Source organism: Sander vitreus, chromosome 9 (genome assembly GCF_031162955.1).
Source record: "Sander vitreus isolate 19-12246 chromosome 9, sanVit1, whole genome shotgun sequence".
NCBI classification, from domain to species: domain Eukaryota; kingdom Metazoa; phylum Chordata; class Actinopteri; order Perciformes; family Percidae; genus Sander; species Sander vitreus.
In genome coordinates, this window is record NC_135863.1 from 4,137,803 (window position 1) to 4,159,783 (window position 21,981).

At 38.8% G+C, this 21,981-nt stretch overlaps 1 protein-coding gene across 1 annotated transcript in view; it reads right to left on the reverse strand.

The window, feature by feature from the left end:
- Positions 1–18,336, reverse strand: part of brinp3a.2 (bone morphogenetic protein/retinoic acid inducible neural-specific 3a, tandem duplicate 2) — a 33,973-nt gene extending 15,637 nt beyond the window's left edge. Inside the window, exons 1-2 of the mRNA XM_078258112.1 lie at positions 18,116–18,336; positions 873–1,063 (exon numbers count right to left, since the gene is read on the reverse strand). Coding sequence (XP_078114238.1) covers positions 873–1,063; positions 18,116–18,336 — 412 coding nt within the window. The remainder of the gene's footprint in view (positions 1–872; positions 1,064–18,115) is intronic.
- Between the last annotated feature and the right edge of the window lie 3,645 nt (positions 18,337–21,981).

A 21,981-nucleotide genomic window follows, 5' to 3' on the forward strand; every position in this document is an offset into this window, starting at 1 on the left:
CATCACACTGCAGAAAACCAAAAATGCGGTGACTGTGACGGGGAGTGGCGGGTTTACAGTACACAGGCTTTTACATGTATTCATAAAATACATCTCTGAAGAGCGATATCTGTGCTGCCAGTGTCACATTATTTTGCTGTGATGTGTTATTCAGTTACTTACTGTGACTGAGTTATTGTGCCATGTCCATCTGTTTTCCATATGCAACGCCTGGGGGGAGCAAACTCTAAAAGCTTTTATTAACACAACTTGTATACTTTACTAAAGCCTATATCATCTGGGAGGGAAGTAATTCCTAAAGCACGTTTTTCCTCATACTGCAACATTGTAATACTTAGGCTAATAAGCTCTATACTGAAAAACAACACTACTTCTCCTTCATTTCTGTGTCTTCAACCTTGTTTGCATACTTGCTGTATTCAGTTAGCCTGATCATCATCTTTGTAGCCATTTTCGCAGGGTTGTTATTTTCAATTAAGTCAGTTGAAACATTAGAAAAATCAACAAAAGGACAGTTTTCAACAATTACTCTAAATGATCAAACTGGCAACAGATGATACAATCTGCCAGCAACGACATCAATTTCATCCAGGAAAATTTAGGGTTGCTCACTAATAATGAGAAGACCTCTTTTGTCTACGTCTGCCTGAAATCAAGGACCCATTGTTCCAGTGATCACGATGATTTTTTAATCTCATACATCGTGAGCTAGAATGCAAAAAATGAAAGGGTGCATGGCTTGTGTGAACAAACTAAATACTGGTGGAGTCTGTTTGGCCAGTTTATTCCAAGGGTTCAATTAGTTACTATAAAGATATCAAAACAATGTAATCTACCTATATCCGTTTAAGCTTAACAGTTCCTTTGTTTACCTCCCAGTGTAGCTGACAACAGGAAGTGAGTCCCATACTTCCTGATCAGATTGTCAGTGATCATCTGGGTGGTGGGCCTGCGGCCCAGCAGTCGAATGTTCCTGATGAACTCAGGAGTCAGAGGTAACGAAGATGCCAAGAAATCTCTCCTTTCCACTGCCAAGTTGTTCACCTTCCATCTCCCAAACTCCCTGGAGAAAAAAACCCAAAACAAAACAACACATATAAGTATACACTGTATAGAGTGGAGTTTGGTTAACAGTGTGGTAAGGAAACATAAAATAAGTCAATTTCTAAGTCCATTAAAAGAAAAGTCATACACATTTTAACAATCACTTATCAAGTAAAGTCTAAATGCCTCACATTGACTGGTTCCAGCCTTAATGTGGTTTCTCTCTTTTTATATGACAGTAAACTGAATATCTTTGGGTTTGGACTGTTGGTTGAATTAAACACGCAATGTAAAAACATTGCCTTGAGCTCTTGACATTTTTTACTTTCCCAGAATGTTTGTAAATTGTATAAACTAAATGATTCATTAATCAGTCAACAATAACGAATAATTCAGAATGAGAATAATCATTATGGCAGCCCTAGTAGTACTAAGGTAGAGGGGTGAGCCTGCAGAGGGCAATTTCACCTTGTCTGCTTCTTATACTGTAGCGACATCATATAGGTACATTATTTGCCTAGGTAAGCAGAATAAATGACTAGAAGAGAGAGACTGTGAAAAGGAGAAAGAGAAAGTAGTGAATTTAATTCATTGTCACTCTGTGCTTTTGCAATGTGAGGAATCCCTCAACCATGGCGACACAGCCTGAACCAAAGTCAAAGTGAATTGATGGAAAAAGAAAGAGAAAATGAGAAAAGAGAGAAAGCTAGTGAAAAGACAGAAGAAAAGAAAAAAGAAAAAACATCCAGAACAAAAACTGGTATCATTTGGAACCATTATTGTCACCTGGAACGGAAATGTGCTCCTGCTGCACATCTGACAGATGCTTTTCTTAATAGCCTATCATGACAAAGATATACATCGAAATGAATAAAGTACAAGGTGGTACAATAAATAGCCCCATTGCTCAAATAGAGAATGCCTTCTGTAATGAGAGAGAAACAAAGTGGTAGCAAAAATGCCATACAAATGAGAGCAGTATGAACAAAATACTTTGTTGCCTTTTTATGTTCTTCTCTTTCCCTCTGACAACTAACACTGTATGTCTGACCCCAACAATAAGTGCATCTTATATGCTGTGCTTATATGAATCTCATTGATAAGCCTTGGACATGTTCAAGCCAGTCCCACAATGAGCTTTCCTTAGGCCATGCCATTTCTGTGTCTGTAGCTTTAAATGCTATTGAGGAGGAGAGAGGCGGGGCAAGGTGGAGGGTGGGGGTGTGGCCTTGACCAACTGCCATGCTTCACTCGTTTGCAAGCCATGATGTCTCTCTCTTTCTCATGGGCGGTCCAAATTCTCCGGGCGGACAGAGCAGAGAAAGGGGAGGTAACCTTGCTCCTTATGATGTCATAAAGGTAAGATTCCAGATTGGCCCATGTGAGCTTTCATTTTCTCAAAGGCAGAGCAGGATACCCAGGGCTCGGTTTACACCTATCGCCATTTCTAGCCACTGGGGGACCATAGGCAGGCTGGGGGAACTCATATTAATGTTAAAAAAAACTCATCAAGTGAAATTGTCATGCCATGGGACATTTAACACATCATCGTCATTGGTGGTCACTCGAAAAGAGTATGACTGTCCTCTCCGTAGGGTCATCTTCTAATGGATCTTTAGATGGCTGTACAGGCCAATATGTAATCCATATATTTTGGTGCAGTGTGGGCAGGGGAAAGTGGAGGTGGTGGGTGGTAGAGGAGCATTTTTCTTTTTTCCCTTGCAGTGCTGTCACTTTGTCTCTGCGACACAGCGGAGTTCAATTTCATGGCGCAAAGCTCCTTCCTGCACAGTTGTCTTCCAGCAATGCCTGTCCAAAATGATCTGCTCCCAGTTGCTTACTGGAATTTTGAACTTCTTTAGGCTTAATATTGTCCTTGAAGCGTTTTTTTGGACCACCGGGGGCTCGCCGACCTTCCTTCCATTGGGAGTATAGGATCTGTTTGGGGAGACGAGTGTTTGACGTGAATAACATGGCCAGTCCATCGACGTTGGTATGTCTGTCCTCCCAGTTGATCCTCGGAATCTTCCTTAAGTGTCTTTGATGATGTTGTTTCAGGGCTCTCAGGTGCCTGCTGTAGGTGGTCCATGACTCACACCTATACAGCAGGGTGGGGAGGACCACAGCTTTGTAGACCAGGAGTTTTGTTTGGACCTTAGGTCTCTGTCTTCAAAGACTCTGTTCCTGAGTCTGGCGTATGCACCACTGGCACAGCTCAGGCGATGGTTGATTTCAGAGTCGATGTCAGCTTTTGAGGAGAGGAGGCTGCCAAGGTACGGGAAGTGGTCAACATTTTCAAGGACGATGTTGCATGCCTTAGCAAAGGCATTCAGGATGCCCTGGAGGTCTTCTGCGGAGTGTGCTACGATGGCGTTGACCTCCGCATACTTAAGCTCCATGATGATGGTGTTCCTGATTTTGCTCTTGGCTTTAAACCTGTTAAGGTTGAAGAGCCGGCCATCAGTTCGGTATAGGATTGGAATTCCCTGTGGCAGCTCTTTATCAATGAGGTGGCGTATGGTAACAATAAAGATGGCACAGGGTGGGTACTATGATACACCCGTGTGTTGACCCCTGTTGCTACTGTAAAAGGCCCAGACTCAGAGTCGCTGTTGCTGAGCACTGTGGCTGACAATTAACACAATGATAGCGCAGGCAGCAGGAAGGGAGCTGGATTTGAATAAACCTTTGTATACTGTTAAGGCAGGACTTTATTCCTGCTTATCTTCCTCTTACAGCATTAAAGCTACCGTTATTTTCTACTTTCATGTAAAAACCTAACACATACATTATGGAAGGGAAAAATAGATATGTCAAAGGCAACATGGTAGGCTGAACTGGAGCAAAACTCAAGGATCAAAAGGATATGGATGTTCAATCAATAAAGACCAACTTGGCACCCTGCATGCATTCTCTCTCATATTTTGCAAAACATTTGCCCATAGAAAAGGTCTTTGAGCTGATGTTGCACTTAGCAGTGCTTTGACTCATATACAATGTTATTCTACTACCAAAAACTTAAAGGAAGAGTGGTAGATATCTATGGGAAGTGTCCTTCACAGATACATTTGTGTACTGCTGACTTGCACTTTCACACTCAGCTTAACAGAGAGAGCATGCTATGAATTCAAATTAGACATACTTGTGCTTTGTTTGTCTGACATTTGGCAAAACAGTAGGTATTTTAGGTTGAGAATATTGGGTTAATACTGTGTTTGGAAAAAAAAAAAAGGTGTGCATGGCATCCTTAATCTGAATAGCTCTGCAAAGTCAAATAAGTCATCTGAAACAATTAAGCTGATTTACTATTTTAGAATCTTAATACAATCCAGTTATTTGCTAAAAATAAAATCCTCATTTGTCAATTTGATTAAGAACAAGATTGATCACAGACATTTAAATGGTAAGCCACTATTTATTTTTCTCTGATCAACATAATGTTGCATTTGGGCAGCTGCAATTGGAACCCAAAGTATATTGGCACCCTCTCAATAAGGTTGATAGCAGAAAGTAACTAATTTTATTATTTAATTTTTATCCCAGACACTAATGACTGGAAATATTTGAAGAAGCCTCATGAGTGTAAACTAATCACTAAAGGAGAAAAGATAAACCTAAATCAGCAGCTTTTTCTTGGAGGCTGAGCCGAGAACAAAATAAAGGGAAAATACAACATTTTCCCAGTGCTAAAACGACACTTTTAAAACGGTGCCTGAACCGAAAGATTTAAATATATATATATTTTTTATTTTTTTATTTTTTTTATTTTATTTTTTAAAAGGAGCACCTTGTTCAATTGTTTTTGTCTGTTCTGCATGTTCAAAAATATAAAAAAATAAAAAGTTGATCTAAAAAGAAAAGGAGCACAAAACGACAGTCGCCGACATTAAAGAATGGCTTGTTTAAGGCCACAGGGTCAAAATTAAATGATTTATTAAAAATGTAATAATAACTTATAACAATAACTTTTTTCACCAGTAAATTCAACGACAAAAACAACCACTGGATGGGAAAAGGGTATTTTACAATAACTTTGAATGTAGCACGAGGCTGACGAGGCGAGTTTCAAGTGAACGCAACATCTGTGTTGTTTTTCAGGCAACGGCAGCAGCTGACTTGTTGGAATCCTCAACAGTGAAATACAGACACACTTTTACACCATTTAGCTGTCAGCATTTTAACCGTGTTTACTCCAGCTGCTAGCTAACGGTAGGCTAACGTTACTTGCTGTTGAGTGTACGTCACAGCACCTGCGGCAATGTTTCAGTTGCCTCTAACGTCTGTTTTCGGAGCATCAGAGAGAAGTGCAGGCATTTAAGTGGCACCTAAATAAGGCACCAAAATCCGCTTTGCTATTCGGTCCGGTAGATAACTGCCGTTAAGGCACCGCCCCCAAATAGAAAGTCTTTGGATCTACACGATTCACGTGGATGACCTTTTCCCATTCAAAACGGCGATTATCGCCGAAAAGCGACTAGTTTGCAGGTATGTTATACAGCAGCTGTCAATGTGGTGCGCACAGCAAAAAAATCATACAAATTACAGTGCTTATCTTTTCGTAGCTTTTCAAACGTATGGTTCATGAGAACAGGCTGTAAGAGTTGAGATACTACAGGAGTCAACAGCTCTGCTAGCAGCTCTGCAAAGCCTTGGGAGAAATGCTAACACTATGGCAATATGCTAACAATGACAATGCTATCATGCTGAGGTTAAGCAGGTGTAATGTTTACCATGGTTACCATTTTAGTTTAGTTATGTTATTATGCTAATATCTGTTAGCATAATAGCACTTCACACAAAGTAGAGATGGGAAGGTCACTAGTTTTGCAGGTCTGTGGTCATTGACCAAAGTGTTTAAAAACTAAAATGTTGACCTGAGCATCACGTTAACTGTACTATTATGCTTAGCTCGTAGGTGGTAGCTCAAGCTTGACGTGCTTCGGTGATATTTCAATTTGGCTATACACAATGTGCATATGGCTTTCGACTTGTCTACGAGCCGTCCGGGAGTTTTGGAAAATAAAAAGCTCTATTCAGAGTTATTGCTGCTGTGTTTCTCCATCATGCCTGCAGCCTGCAGCAGCAGGATGTGTTAAAAGGAAGTGGCAGCTTGATGATAAGTAACGGGGCTGCAAAGGGTCAAAATAGTAGCCTGTTAGGCACGACTCAAAGCCGAGTGAAGTGTAAAATAAATTAATAAATGCCGGCATGCGATTAATGCGATAAAAAAAAATGAATCGCGTCGGCCCTTAATCGCATCACATTAGCGATAACGCTGACAGCCCTACTAAAAATACAATGTAGGCAGTGAAAAATGTAACAAAATTTGCCATCCATGACAGACTGATGGAAAGCTTAATGGGAACCATTACATCTGTTAAACAAAACATTTGAAGTGGCATAGACATTAACCTTGAAATGGCTGTGCTCTTTTATATAATATAATATTTTTTGCTAACATGTTCTGTACCGTGTGTATATGGATACAAAGCTTCAAACCCAGTGGTGGAATGTAACGAAGTACAAATACTTCGTTACTGTACTTGAGTACATTTTTCACGTATTTGTGCTTTACTTAAGTACAATCAATAGTGCATACTTTTGACTTTTACTTCGTTACATTTTGCAGCAATTATCTATACTTTCTACTCCACTACATTTCTACAACGGTCCGTTACATTTTCGTTACATTTTCTGATCAGTTTTTCCCCCTGCCAAAACGTCTTCCTGACCGTCACACGTTTGCAGTCCGCAGGGAAGCCTTCAGCAGTGGCCGTCCAGCTCCCGTTGCCCCTCGCGATATTACGAATCCCACTATGGCCACGCCAAGACCCGTCCTTCGATAGCATTTATTGGCCAGGCGCATACTACCGCTGCTCCTGTTACTGCTGCTGCTCCCGATACTCTGCTTGGTCATATGTGAAGCATCCATTCACATAGGGTTAATATACAACCCGTATATTTATCTTAAAAACACTCCCGGTCCGGTGAGCGCCGAGCGTTACTGCGCATCCTCCAACTGACAGAGACGACGTAAATGTGATGTGAGCAACCTGTCTGAAAGTTGGAAGTCTTCTGGTAGCTGTGCCAAGAGAAATCTCAATCATTCCCAATCTTGTAGAGACGGAGAGCGTAGTTATGTGTAAGGAGATACCATAGGTACAGGCTAATTATTGCTAACTAAAATGTTAGTTAACATTAGTAATTAAACTTAAACAGCTAATGTACGTTGAAACTGCCTGCGAGCTTCTCCTGTACTATGCGGTAATTCCTCTACTATGCGACAGTAAGTCCCGTGGTTATGACACAATCGTTTGCCTATTTTTACAAAAACATCTGCTATGGAGCCATAACGTGAGGTACAAGGTAATGGAGCCTTTTATCCATTGTCGTGTTTCTTTAGGAATAAACAATGGACAAATAAAGTCTTTAAACGCTTCAGATGTAAAGTTATTCGCTGTCAAAGTGACGTCAAAATGAATGGCAGTCAATGGAATGCTTATTAGCATCAACATGGCGCCATAGGAGGTTCGGGTTGTGAGGAGACGCTTACCCCCTTGGAAGCCACGTACTTGTTGTCCAAGCCCGTGTGTTCTCGCTAGATAAATGTGTGCAGCATTCACTGTCCCGGGGGAAATAATGCAAAGTCGAACTTCATGCAGATCACCCTGATAGATAACCAGAACTGTAAGTCAGAATGTAAACTGGGACACAGACGGTAAGTACAATTACATTAACCTAAAACTAACTTAATTAAAATGCCACAGCCCATAGGCCTACTGTTTTTTTTAATTATTAGAATATAGACATTAAGAGAATACATCGTTATGCAAGTACTTTTAATACTTAAAGTACATTTAAAATCAGGTACTTTTTACTTTTACTTAAGTAGGGTTTTCATTGTTGTACCTTTACTTTTACTAAAGTAAATATATCTCTGGTTATTTGTACTTTTACTTAAGTACTGAGATTCAGTACTTCCTCCACCACTGTTCAAACCGCACAGTAGTTGCCTGCACATGTACCCATTAAACTGCAATGCGAGGTCGTTAAGCTCAGTACCTCCCACAGAAAAATTCAATAAACTAATTTTGATGAAAGTGCTACCACTCGCCCCGAGCAGGCAAAACTACAAGTTGTACTCTGACCATGGCTAACCTGCTGTCATAACAAATTGGATAAAAGAACCAACGGCCAAACTCTTTATGACTAAGGCAGCACAAGATCAAAAATGCAAGGTCAAAATAGCTTGCTTTACTGAAAATATGCTCTCAGAAGTGGGCATTTAGCTCAGGAATTCCAAATACGTAGCTCTGCTTTGGGCTTGAAAGCAGAAACATATGATGTCATACCTGTCTTTACCTGTAGAAATTATTTCTAAGTATCTCAATTTTGGCTTAATTCACAAATAACATTTTTTGGTGCTGCACCTTGATAGAATACCTACTGTTAGAGATATTACATATAAAGTTAAAGCACTTAATTAAAAGAGACTCCACATCAATACCAATGTAAAAATTCACATTTTCTATACAGCTTTTGCTCACATGCAGTATGACATCTGTCTTGACCTTTATCTTTTACTTTCTGGTTTTCAGAAACAATATTTTTGAAATCAACTTGTTTTAAGCCAGTAAAATGGCTAACAATGAAAGGGCAGGAGAGTGTGCGCACATCCAGGCCAGACTTAAAGTACTTCACTGCAGAGCACAAAGGAGTTTTTATTAGTAACTATGAAATCGCGCCAGTATATACAATTTTTTCCAACAAAGTATAGAGTTCTTTTTATTTGCAGTGTACAGTGCTAACACTTTGACATTTCCTTTTAGAGGCTTAAATGACATACAAACCCAAGGGATGTTTTGCTATCTAATTCTTTTAGTTTATTTGACTCCCAAAAACAGCTTACTTACAGTATGTGTCTAGAAAGTATTATGTTCTTCATAAAATCTTGTGTTATTAGAGGAAATGAGCCCTCATCTACATCAATAACCTAATTAGAAAAGCAGCATGGCTCTTTCACTGTTTCATCAACATTTTGAGAAAGTAAGAATAACTCACATGTAGATAAAGGCAGTGCATTTATGTGTGGGTTGGTATTAATGTGAAATCATGATGCAGAGGGAAAATTAGCTAAGCAACCCACCTACAGAGAAATAACCTGTTTCAGCATCTGTAACTAGAACTAATTGTACTTGCAAAAACGAGGACTCAGTTTGAAGACCATAACTATCTTTGATGTTTAAAAAAGTACAAGTCTGATAGTACGCCATAGGCGAGAATGTATTTATTTTTGCAAGCATTTTCCCTCCGTTGCAAATCTGCATAGCACTGAATGTATAAAGAGACAGTTATGAAGTCACAGACAGATATCAAAGCTGTAATTATAACATCAGTTGTGATTACTCTGAAATTTTCAAAAAAGTACGGTGCCAATTTTTCCTATCCACCTGGCATAGCCCCAATTTACTCACATAATCACACTTATATCAGAAGAAAGGAATGGGAAAAATGTTCCTCAGAGAGCTATCTGCCTTTTAAGATAGCACTCTGTTTGTTTAAAAAGTTTTTTGAATGGCTACATTCTGATACTTTTTAGAAAGCATCCAAAATAACCCTTTCTACGTGGATATAAAACCACGAAGGAGCCAAGTAGAAATGAACATGATTAATTGTCTAGACTGAAGCATTGTTTTTGTCAGATTACATTGTGTGACAAGAAAATAAACAGTCAGTGAATTTATGTGAACTGCATCGTTCTATCAGTCAAACGTTGCACTTTTTTCTCTCCAAAATAAAAGCTTCACTGCTGTAATCAGAATGGGTTGAGCAACCTTGGCTGCTGATGATAGATGGAGGGAGTGTGGCCTTTTGAAAGGGTATATATCACATTAAACCAGGAGTAATGAGGAAAGCTCAAACACCCAGATGTTTGAATGATACACCGTGTAAATCCCCGAGAACTTAAACTGCTGCACACACAAGTTAGAATAAGATGGTGGAAAAGATCTGCAATACATCAATTCCAATTTCTGTTATGTAATTACGGACCAAGACACTGATTCGCACAATGTTAAGCAGAAACCGTAGGCAGAGCGTGGGAAGTAAACATAATGATTTTAAATTGATAAGTGTTATCCTATGACCTTTTTGCTGACGCTCTAGTATTCAGACAAAGCCTCTGACTAATCTCTTGCTCAGATATATCTAGTGTAGCTATTAATCTTCACCTCATTTCATGCCATACAAATAAATGACCTCTTCAAATGGGACACTGTGTCTCTTGAGTTGTGCTTTGCAGTTTGCCGCAGCACGTTCTGTGGAAAAAGAGGAATACACAAGGAGGGCGCGCAAAAGAGAGAGAGAGAGAGAGGGGGGGGGGGGAGTAGAGAACAGGTATAGAAAGAGTATTCGCAAATCCCCGCTGTCGTTCATTTCTTCAGTTATCGTTAAATGTGATAAGCTAGCCCCGTCTTATCTTAAATCCCTCGCTAGGCCAAATGGTTCATCCTGTGGGGAGAGGAGGAAATGAAATGGGTTTCACCACAGAGTTGGTTTTCGGGGCTACAATCCTCCCTACAACCAGCTAAGTCATTATTATTATCAATTCCGTTGCTCCTTTTCACCAAGGTACATCAGTTTTGTCGGTTTAACACTTTGGATGCTATCATAGCCGAGTTGTTTCAGTTGTTTAATTTCCTCCAAATTCAAAGAGGCCCATTTTCTTCTTGGCTGGTTCATCATGTTGGCAAGTGGCGGAAATTAACCAGGTAGATTAACTAAAGTACCGTAAATAAGTAAGTAAGTAGGTAAGTAGGTAAGTAAGTAAGTAAGTAAGTAAAGTACAAGTGCCTCATAAATTGTGCTTGCGTATTTCTAGTTTATGTTTCTTTCTACTTCTACTTCAGTGGGAAATATTCTACATTTTACCTCACTGTATTAACTTCACAGCTAGTTACTAATAATCATATACGTATAAGCTTACATACAATTGTTAAAGATTCAACCAGTGGTTGCCAACCTTTTTGGCTTTTGACCCCAAACAAAAAAGCAGTGTCTAGTTGGGATCAAATGTGTGTCATGAAGAATGATTTCCCTTTTCTCAGAGAGTCATATTTTAATAAATGTAAAGGTCCAAAGAGGTAAACTCATCCAATAGTTCACAAGAAAAGCAAAGATTGGAGAAAATATGAATACAAATTTGTTTAGCAGAACTTTCCTTCTTTCCTACCCCATTAATCATCTCACCACCCCCCAGATTAATCTTGTGACCCTTTCGGTAGGGTCCAACCCCTGGGTTGGGAACCACTGGATTATACCCAACTGCATATAAAGTAGTTAAAATGAGCTACACCTTGAACAGCTACAACAGAAAATGTATGCATTGATGCTTCAGTAGTCTGGCTCACCGGATGAACATTGCTGGGATAAAGCCTGAAGTCTCTTCCATTCCGCTATCTCCGCTATCTATTTTGCAAGGGCATATTTGCTGCATCGTGGGCTTAGTACCACCCAAGACGATTGTGATTCGTTAAAAGAAATACAAACAATCCAGAGCGTTTTTTTCCCCCTATCCAAGAATAGTTAAGCGATGTTGCCAGACCATACTCCAGCGCTGACAGCATTGTGGAGGTTGACAAAAGAGAGACCATGGCATCAGTAACATGTTTAATAATGTAATATGTTACAGGGCCCATTTTTCTACAGGCAAAGTACTTTTACATGTGATATCTTAAATACATTGAGCTGATCCTAGTTAAGTAGGATTTTGAAATTAACTTTTATATGTATTTTTTTATTTGTGTATTTGTACTTAAGGAGATATATATATATATATATATATATATATATATATATATATATATATATATATATATATATATATATTAAGGATATATATATATATATATATATATATATATATATATATCCCTTGTGTGGTGTTCATATTTTTGTTACACAGCTGATGTTCCTGGGTCTGGTGGACCCACCACATTATTAGGCTTTTAAATCAATACAGCCATAACAATTTATGTAAAAATACTTAACAGATGTTTACTTTAGCTCAATTACCAATAATATATACATCATTTATTGTTCATGTTTGCCATTTACCCCTGTGAGATTAAATTTATGATCATATGATCATTTTCGTTTTTTGTGAGAAAACAAGGAAATTCAATTATAAAAAAAGCTAAAAAAAAATAGAAACAAGATGTTTGATCATTATTGGTGCTTATTTCTTAGAACTTAATCAGAACAGGTGAAAGTGCTTGAAATGTAACAATTTTGTAACTTTGTGTGGGAATAGCAGGTGCAGAAAGACAACATAGTTTCATAGCACCTACAATTAAATACACTCAGGTCCAGTAGACCCGTACACCTCATATGTAATAGTTATGTGTAGGGGGGGTGTACTGTGTGCAGTCATTGAAAATAAGTTATTTCTTATGTTCTTCACAGAAAATGAGCCAAGGCCAATGAGTGTGAGTTAGAAGAAATAATAAATAGCATAATTTTTCTTTTAGCAAACATTGAAAACGGGTCCCACAGACCATACAATGGATATATATATATATATATGTATGTATATTTTAGGGCTGTCAAACGATTGCATATTTTATCACATGATTAAAATTCTATTATTTTGCATTTCAAAACAGTTTTTAAGTACATATTAACAATCAAAAGCAATTGTTACCAGTGTATCTTCATTGGGAATCAAATGAATGAAAGAAGAAAGTTACTTTATGAACTTGATTTTAAGATTTGTAATTATTTATTTACTGTAAACAAAAGAAAAATGTGTGAATCTGTCATTATTGCACAATTCCTCGAAGTACCTAAATAAAAAACTAAAAATCCCTATCCTTACCAGAGTCAATATAGTGTTTAGTAACTCCTAAATAATGTTGATTACTCACTGACGTCCAGTGATCACCGGTTAATGAGACAGCATTTGCAGCACCTTGCAGCTGTTCCAGTGTGGCTGCTTTCTCCGTGTTATACAGGCTGTGTGTGGGGCTGCTGTCCCCCTCGACGGCAACGAGACGGGTCAGAACATGCCAACCGTAGTACGTCTTTAAGACCCAAGTCCTCTACGATGCTGACAGGTCTGCAGTTAGTAGCCACCCGTTTCGCAAGAGCTGTAGTAATTTTTTGGGATTTGGTTTCATCCACAGGTCGGCAAGTAGCACTCTCCAAAATACTGCTTTTCCTGAGTGGGTAGCATGCTAGCGGGTAGCATCACGTTAACTGAACTATATGCTTAGCTCGTAGGTGGTAGCTCAAGCTTGACGTGCTTCGGTGATATTTCAATTCGGCTTTACACAATGTGCATATGGCTTTTGACTTGTCTACGAGCCGTCTGGGAGTTTGGGAAAATAAAAGCTCTATTCAGAGTTATTGCTGCTGTCTTTCTCCATCATGCCTGCAGCCTGCAGCAGCAGGATGTGTTACGAGAAAGTGGCAGCTTGATGATAAGTAACGGTGCTGCAAAGGGTCAAATAGTAGCCTGTTAGGCACGACGCAAAGCCGAATGAAGTGTAAAATAAATTAATAAATGCCGGCATGCGATTAATGCGATTAAAAAAAATGAACGCGTTATGCTCGGCCCTAATATATATATATATATGTATATATATATATATATATATATATATATATATATATATATATATATACACATACATACTTCTTGAGCCACTCTGTGTCTGTTGTTGTACCCACATTTATTCACTGGCATGTGGCCTAATGTTCAAGTAGTTTTATGCTATTTAATGCATTTTCCACACTTAAATGGCGTGTATAATTAATTATTATGCAATAAAAAACTAATCACATCCATTATCCAAATGCAATATGTTCAGAACGCGGCCAAATACATGTCAAGACTCCTGCCTTCACCCTGGTGAATATGGCTGCTTTCCCTTGGCAGTGTTTCTTGTGGACAGGTGGCTAAGGCGGAAGGCCCACATTGTGTTTGCACTGGAAGCAATGGGTATGCCCTCCAGTGAATCGCCAAAACACACACAGACACAAGAACACAAACCATCTTTCATTTCCTTCCTTCCGACTTGCTAAAAATTCGATCAAATTCAATCAGTAAGAACAGTGGGAAATTAAGTACAGGGCTAACGTGGTGTGAATGTATTACTCCATCATTGCTGAGGTAGCTCAAACACTGTAACTCCAAGCTCAGATTCTGGTGATCCATCTTCCTAAGCCATCGAGCATTTATTAGGATTTAGCAAAGGACTACACATGAGGAATACCAGACCAGAAAATAAGATTGTCACTTTCAATCACCTCTGCCCTCTATTTCTGCACGAAATAAAAATGGAAAGTCAAAAATTATCATTTACAACAAACACAAGCTTAAGATGTATCTATCCACATTACGATTGTTAGATGTGAGCAATGGCCACTGACACTCATTGATGTAAGTTCCTCAAATTAAAAGAAACACAACGTATAGTATTCAGCACAAAAACTGCTGAGACAATTAGAGTTTAGCAGGTGCATGGCCCTTTTTTGGCTAAGCATAACTGTAGTTCATCATAATGCAGATCTTGTAAAGCCAAAAAAGCTGTTTTTTTATTTTATATCTATAACTGCTGTCACAATACCATTCATGCACCAGTTTCTTAGAAATCTGTCATAAACTTCATCAATAATGTAACACATTCTGTGTGAATATTATTAGCAGTCAGAAAGCAGATCACTAAAAATGTATATTTAATGGGTTCTTTTTTCGATTTTTGACATGGCATTAAGTCAGCAACATTAAGAGTGTAACTTTAGCATGTATAATGTTTACCATGTTAACCATCTTAGTTTAGTGTGTTAGCCTGCTATCATTTGCTAAGTAGCACTAAACACAAAGTACATCAGCTGCTGATTGCAATGTCATTTGCTTTGCAGGTATTTGGTCATAAACCAAAGTTTTGGACAAATAAAACATGTGAACTGATGATATGGAAAGTTAAGGGATTAAACAAAACCACTGTCTCATGGGGGTGCTAGAAGAAAAGTCAGGGGATCACCAAAGTCAGTAGGATTCATCCTGTGGGGACCATGAATCTCTCTACAAACTTGTATGGCAATCAATCCAATATTTCTTGAGATATTTCAGTCTGAACCACAGTGGTAGACCGATTAACCAACTGACAGACTGACACTGCCATCTATCCATGCCACTAGTGTAGTTAAACCTGATATGAGGATGAAAATTGAAACCATAATGAGGCTTCCCTCTATTTACATTGGTTACATTTGAATGCACTATATTGAATCAAACTAGCAAGACAGCTTAACTAGAGAGAAATTGCCTGCAGTTGCCTGCAGCATTAACAAATTGAATAAAAGTGAGAACTAAAGTAGAAACTGAGCACTTAATGCAGCTGATTCAAGGGATAATGTCCCTTATGACTTATGACTTTCTCTGATATTTGTATAGACTTTATTTTACAGTCTTTAGGGTGAAAAATACTATTTATTACCCTTCCCTCACCAGCTTCTTTACCACAAGGAGCAACTTAGAGATGCCAAAACCTCTGATGGAATTTCAGAAGAGGAAAAGGGACAAAGAACATCAGTAGGAATCTAGCAGTGGGATGCTGAAGAGCAGCGCTGAGGGAGTCTGCTCTAAAACACTCCCCTCAACCCTCTTCAGAGCACCTGCAGACTCCCCTGTGGCTTAGGAAATTTGCTGTTGTTCATTGTGCTTGAAGTGGCTCTTACATCAAATGACTGCCTTGATGATTGGCTGATGTTTCCTTATCAAACACAGTTTCAACCTGTTGAGAGTAGTGGAAAGACAATTTTTTTGCCTTTTACAAGACATAATGGTTCTGGAATATTTGCCACGGAGAATCACTTTCTCTTCTTGTTTGTACACGGGAGTTAGAGCTTGATTTGGAAATGTAAGGACCGCTGTTGCAAAGCAGAAGCATAAATCCGGCCCATTCGAGAGATTGCAGTGGGCCCACTTTCTTTAATAAAACAACCCTACTGTTTTTTTTTATAAGCCAGCTGTAGGTGTTAGTTGCCAAAATCATCAGCACCACATGTCACCCTACCAACACAGGCACTAAAAGAGAGCTATTATTTGCCAAAACAGAAGCCGCCGCTGTATTCGTCAGATTTTATTTCTGAAATTGAATGGGACTGAATCCAAGTAAATTCAATTTAAGAAGATTTACAGACTATTTACTTTTTTATGTTTTACGTTTTTACTTTTAATATCATCACTATTAATCAATGCCGCATTGTGGTAATCTAGAGAGTCTCAAACACAACTTTGCAGCTGACAGAAGCCTCTCAGGGGATTCTGTGATAATGCAGAGTAATAAGTACTAAGAGCTCACTAATCACTTGGCCACATGATAAGACTATTAATCTTGCCGCCCATGCAGCACAGCTCCAGTGGATCGCTGCCTTTTGCCAGAGAAGGAAATATTAAAAAGCTCTAACGTGGCAACCGATCACAGAAACCATAAAGCATCCTTGCACCGATCCATAGATGTCAGGAACCCTGTCCATCTATTTCCAGAAGCCTGGACAACATCCTCCTAAATGACGACGGATATGATTCATGACACAATCTCCACTAATTCCGCTTGCATGCCGATACCTCAGACTATGTTGCTGTCATGACAAATCATCCTTTTATTCCAGAGCTAATCAACATATTTCAGTTGACCACCTGATCAGGTGACTCCCTGAGGGTTTGGAAGACAGCAGGATGTGATGTACAGCCAGCAGATAGCAACGTGTCTGCATGAAATACATCATGATTCTGTCAAGGCATGTGCCAGATACGTAGTGAACATCGGCTGTGAGAAACCTGTTCTGTATGACACTGCAGGCCAACTAATGCAGTCTAAATAACCATGAATAGGGTTTTCATTAAGCAGAGTGTCCACTGTGTGCTCAAATATCAAAAATGCAGTTGTATTGAATTTCTCACATCATTTTGATGTTGCAATAAAAGTTTAGCAAGGAAAAGCAAATGTACTGCTAATAAAAACCCTCTGCAGCTATGAACACCTCATTATGCAGTATATGATGTTACTGTATGATAAAACGCCCTTTTAATAATCTTGTCCACAATGTTAATATATTCCAAACCAACATATTACAACACATATACACATTTAAGTTAATTCTACCAAGACAGATGAAAGTTCACTCCCTTCATTCCTCCCGTCTATCATTTCATTTAACTTTAATTCATTTAACACTGATTTAACTGTGGCACATTCCATTGCAAGCGATATCATTTTCACTAGAGTGCTTTAATAAGGGTCAGGTAAGAACATATGTTGGGTGGGCTTGAGGTTGCTGCAGTTCATGGTTCACATTTATTATGAAAAACGCCTCGCTAAATCTATATTTCTCTCTTACTTAAAATTTCAAAATATGCAACAGCTGACTGTTAATAGGTTCGCGGTACTTACAGGAAACTTTCAGTATGAATGAAAACATGCATTCTCTCTTTCAACATCCAAGAATGATGCTGATTAGATACTCATTAGGTTTATACTGTAAAATCCTCCTTGCAAAATGTTTCCCCCCAAACCAACAGTTGGACATACACACAATGAAAGTAATCATTGCATTGTGTCTGATAGCTATATTGGAGGTCCTCAGCCTTTGGACAGCTGTGGTTGTAAACAGTTAACTGTGTTAATGCTGTGGTAACTACATTTAAAGGAAAGGTTCAACCTTTTTTGGAAATTATACCATTCTCATGTCTGTATGTTAAGTATGAAGGGGTTTAATTTATACAAAAATAAGTGTAAATGACATTTTGTGGTTTTACTGTGGGTTATATTTCTTTTTATTATTATGATTACGACTTTGTGAGTTATACTCATCCTACTATGTAAACACATGAACACAATCAGATTCTGTATGTGGCCTCAATTTACACCGATCTTTGAAAGGACAACCATGGAGACCGTTTGATGTGGCTGCTGGGAGATTTGTCATTTATATAATAGGAGTAGTGATAAAGCAGGAGTAAATACAGTGTAAAGTGCCTCTTCCTCCTGATGTCATTACTCACCTATATATCTTGTATCTGGTGGAGAAGCCTTGCCGGTTCTTCTCCACAAAGTCGATGTACTCTGGGGAGTGGTGGAAAGGTCCTTTATCAGACAGGAGCCAGTCCAGGGGGCCCCCTGGCTTGTCATTGGGGAGGCTGGCTGTTGCTGCTGCTGCTGTTACCGCAGACCGTAAACACACCCAGCAGTGAAGGCTGAGACTGACAACGCCCCATAGAGCCATCAGAGATGGAGGGAGCCAAGGAGGGATGAGGGTGGTGATGTTAGGGAGGGGGAAGGGGGGGGGTGGGGTGGGGGGCGTTCAGCAGCCAAAGCCACTCGTCATTATCTGGCTCCTCCACTGGGATGACCGGGGGACCTGCATCACCTCAACGCCCCCCGAACACCTACAGTAAAACAAACACAAGGTTAAGGAAACATACAAACACCCACGTCCAACAATAAAGGATAGACAGAAACCTTACAATATTACAAACTTTAACAGATCCATGTGGCAGGTAGATGCTTACAGTGGCAATAGTTTTAAGGGGGTTTCATTACACAGACGTGGCATGATCAGTTAATTGTCAACGATGTTGATAATGAATTGATCATTTAAGTTATCAATAGAAACATATTTTTTACATATATATTTTTTCATACTTTACTTCTAGGATTTTGTTTGTTGATAGAACCAAACACGAAACTTGACACTGTTACCGTACACAAAAAAAACAACCTGGACTCAACCTCTAAACACTGTAGTAACGATTCACAATTTCTGAAATATGTCATCTTCTTTTTTGGTTGTGACCTTGTACATTATTATTGTAGTGTTTTTACCATGGTCTATTTATTGAGAGGACATTGGGGGTTAGTGTCTATATCGAAGAGCCTTCATTATGTAGACAGGAAGAGCCAGGGCTCAAGCTGCCAAGCCCCAGACTCATGGACGGCCTCGGACTTGCTTTGATCCATGCTACTTTAAATGCTCAAATTGGGGAGAATGTCACAGATTGTGCACACAATTTCACTCACAATCTAACCACATTCAATGGCAATAACTAATTCTGGCAATAGTGAATGCGTAAAAGCAGTACAGTTATTGTAGAACATGAGGCAGAGCACAATAAAACCAGTAGCAATGCAAGAAATCAGACTCCATGTCATGACAAATCCTAATATTACTCCAGTGCCAATTGAAGATATTTCCATTGACCACCTGATTAGGTGAATCCCTCGGGGTTTATAAGGAAGCAGAAAATGACAGCAGACAGCAGATAGCAACATCACTGCTCAAAATACATCATGATTCAGGCGTGTGTCAGATCTTCAGAGCATTTGTGTTGTGGCTTTTGTATTTCTCGTGTGGCTTTTGCATCGAAGTTGAAGCATCTCAGCCACCTAAACATCGGCTGTGAGAAAACCTTTCTGCATGACAACACAGGCCAGCTAATGCAGTCTGCCTACTAATAAACCATGAATATGGTTTTCATAAAGCATATTGTCCACTGCAACGAATAGCAGTTGTATTGAATTTCTCCCTTACATCATTGTGATGGTACAATCAAAAAGTTAGCAAGGGAAAGCAAATGTACTGCTATTAAAAACCATATGCAGCCATGAACACAACTAGAATAGTTTTCACATAACTTGATCACATATGTAGTTTGAATAAAACACGCCTGGAATGACCTTGTCCACAACATTGATCTGTTTCTAAACCGACATATTACAACAGATGTAAATGTGCAAGTCAATTCAACCAAGGCAGATGAAAGTGAATTATTTTCATTCCTCGTCTCTTTCATTTAATACAACTTCACCTGATTTAACTGCAGCAAATTTCATTGCAAGCAATATCATTTTCACTAGAGTGCTTTAATAAGGGCAAGGTAAGGACAAGTACAAATTTTGGGTGGGCTTGAGGTTGCTGAGATTCATGGTTCTCATTAATTATCTCTAAATTTAAACAGTAGAAATGTTGTACTGTAGAACATGATGTAGAACAGAATAACGCCAGTGACAATGCAAGAAATCAATGAGTTTAATGCCCTGGTGCACACTGGGAGGCTTGCCTACACACGTCTTTGGACGTTGTAATATAAATCAATATAGACCAATGATTTGTAATTTTAATAAAACTTTTTTGTTTTTTTATTTGTCCTCCACTGTCAAGTTAATCTGATCCAAACAAGAAGTAACCATTTGGTAAAACCGTAAAAATTAAACAGTTTACACCGCAAGAGAAAAATAAATAATTTCAGACGTGAAATTAAATGTAAAATGGAATTAAGTCTGGGAAATTGTGATGGGCATGTTTCACTAATTTTAGACATTTTATAGACCTGAGGATTTATTGATGATTTGTAAAAATGAACGAAAGATTGATCAATAACAAAAGTAAACAATCCTTAAAACTAAAAGTGGTGTTATCAGGGGCTGGTGGAGAAATAATTCACCAAATAGAAGACACATCACAGCACTTTAAAGGTAAATGCACTGTGATGTGTTTAAAATACATCAATCTTCCTTTGAATTGAGCTCCTTTTTTTAGAACAACATATTTCACCTTTGATATGAGTCATCGCTTCCTGGGACTTGGGAATTTCCTATACAAGACAAGAACTTTATTTGGAAAAAAAGGGACAAGTTTTGCAGACTTGATAAGAAATTTCTTAACATTTCTGTTGCAGTCCCACTTTGTGATTTACATAGATGTTCTCATAATAGAAGTATTGCAGAGTACAACTGCTTCTAAACTGGTAGAAGTTTTGATTCTAATTGTGAATTCATCCCTTTAACTCAGCAGATAATTGCTGTGCGGTTAGAAAAGTGTACTCATCATACTTCAACACTTGATTTACAGTAACGCTGCAACAATTAAGAGTACTCATATGCAAATCAAGGAAGAAATACGCTCACACACACACACATACATACATACATACATACACACACACACACGCACGCACACACACACACGCACACACACACACACTTTAGTTGCTTAACTACCAAGTCTCGGTTGCTGTGTTTTATCAGACTACCTGCTGTTTAGACTGTTGTCCAGGGCTCACATTACTCTCCATCGCTATCTCAAGACCTGTCAATCATCTCCCCCGCAGTGACACGTCTTTGCTGTGTGTGTGTGTGTGTGTGTGTGTGTGTGTGTTGAGGTGTAGGTGGGGTTTGAGTCCCATTACAGTATTCTGATGACAATCTGTCAAGTTAACTCAGCCATATGACCGTGTGTGTGGGTGTGTGCACATGTGCGTGGGATTCAAAAAGCATTACTCTCAGACAACACAGCAGACAGCATGGGAAGAGCGCACAACAGCTGGAGGTGAATAGAAGGAGCAGACAAAGATTTAAAATGTATTATTAAATACCATTACACGTTCCTCCCGTATGCTTAAAGTTTCAATAATCAACCCTTATTTCTGTCTCTTTCAGTTGATTATTTTAATAGTCTTAATTAAGACTATAAGCTGGCAATTAGGAAATTGCTTTTAGTCAGACATCGCTGTCATCGCGCGCCAGACTCGGCCTGTTGTTGTTGTGCGCCTTTGTATGTGTGTTTATCATGATAATGGGATTTCAATGACAATATTTGTAGGTTTTACTGTTTTTAAAAGCACATATTATTTAGCTAAATATCTCTGTATCACTCTTTTTTGGAGAAAAACTTGCATATTCAACAGATCTGTTTCTTGTCTAGTTTAGTCTTAGTTTAATTTTAACATTGCCCACAAGATCCAGGTGTGTTACGATGTGTTATGCTAGTAGCAGCTAATGTAGCCTCAAACCTCTAGTCTCAAGCAGAGATGAAGAGCAGGCTACAGACTTCCAAAAGTTATAAATTGCTTCAAGTGATGTTACTTAAAGG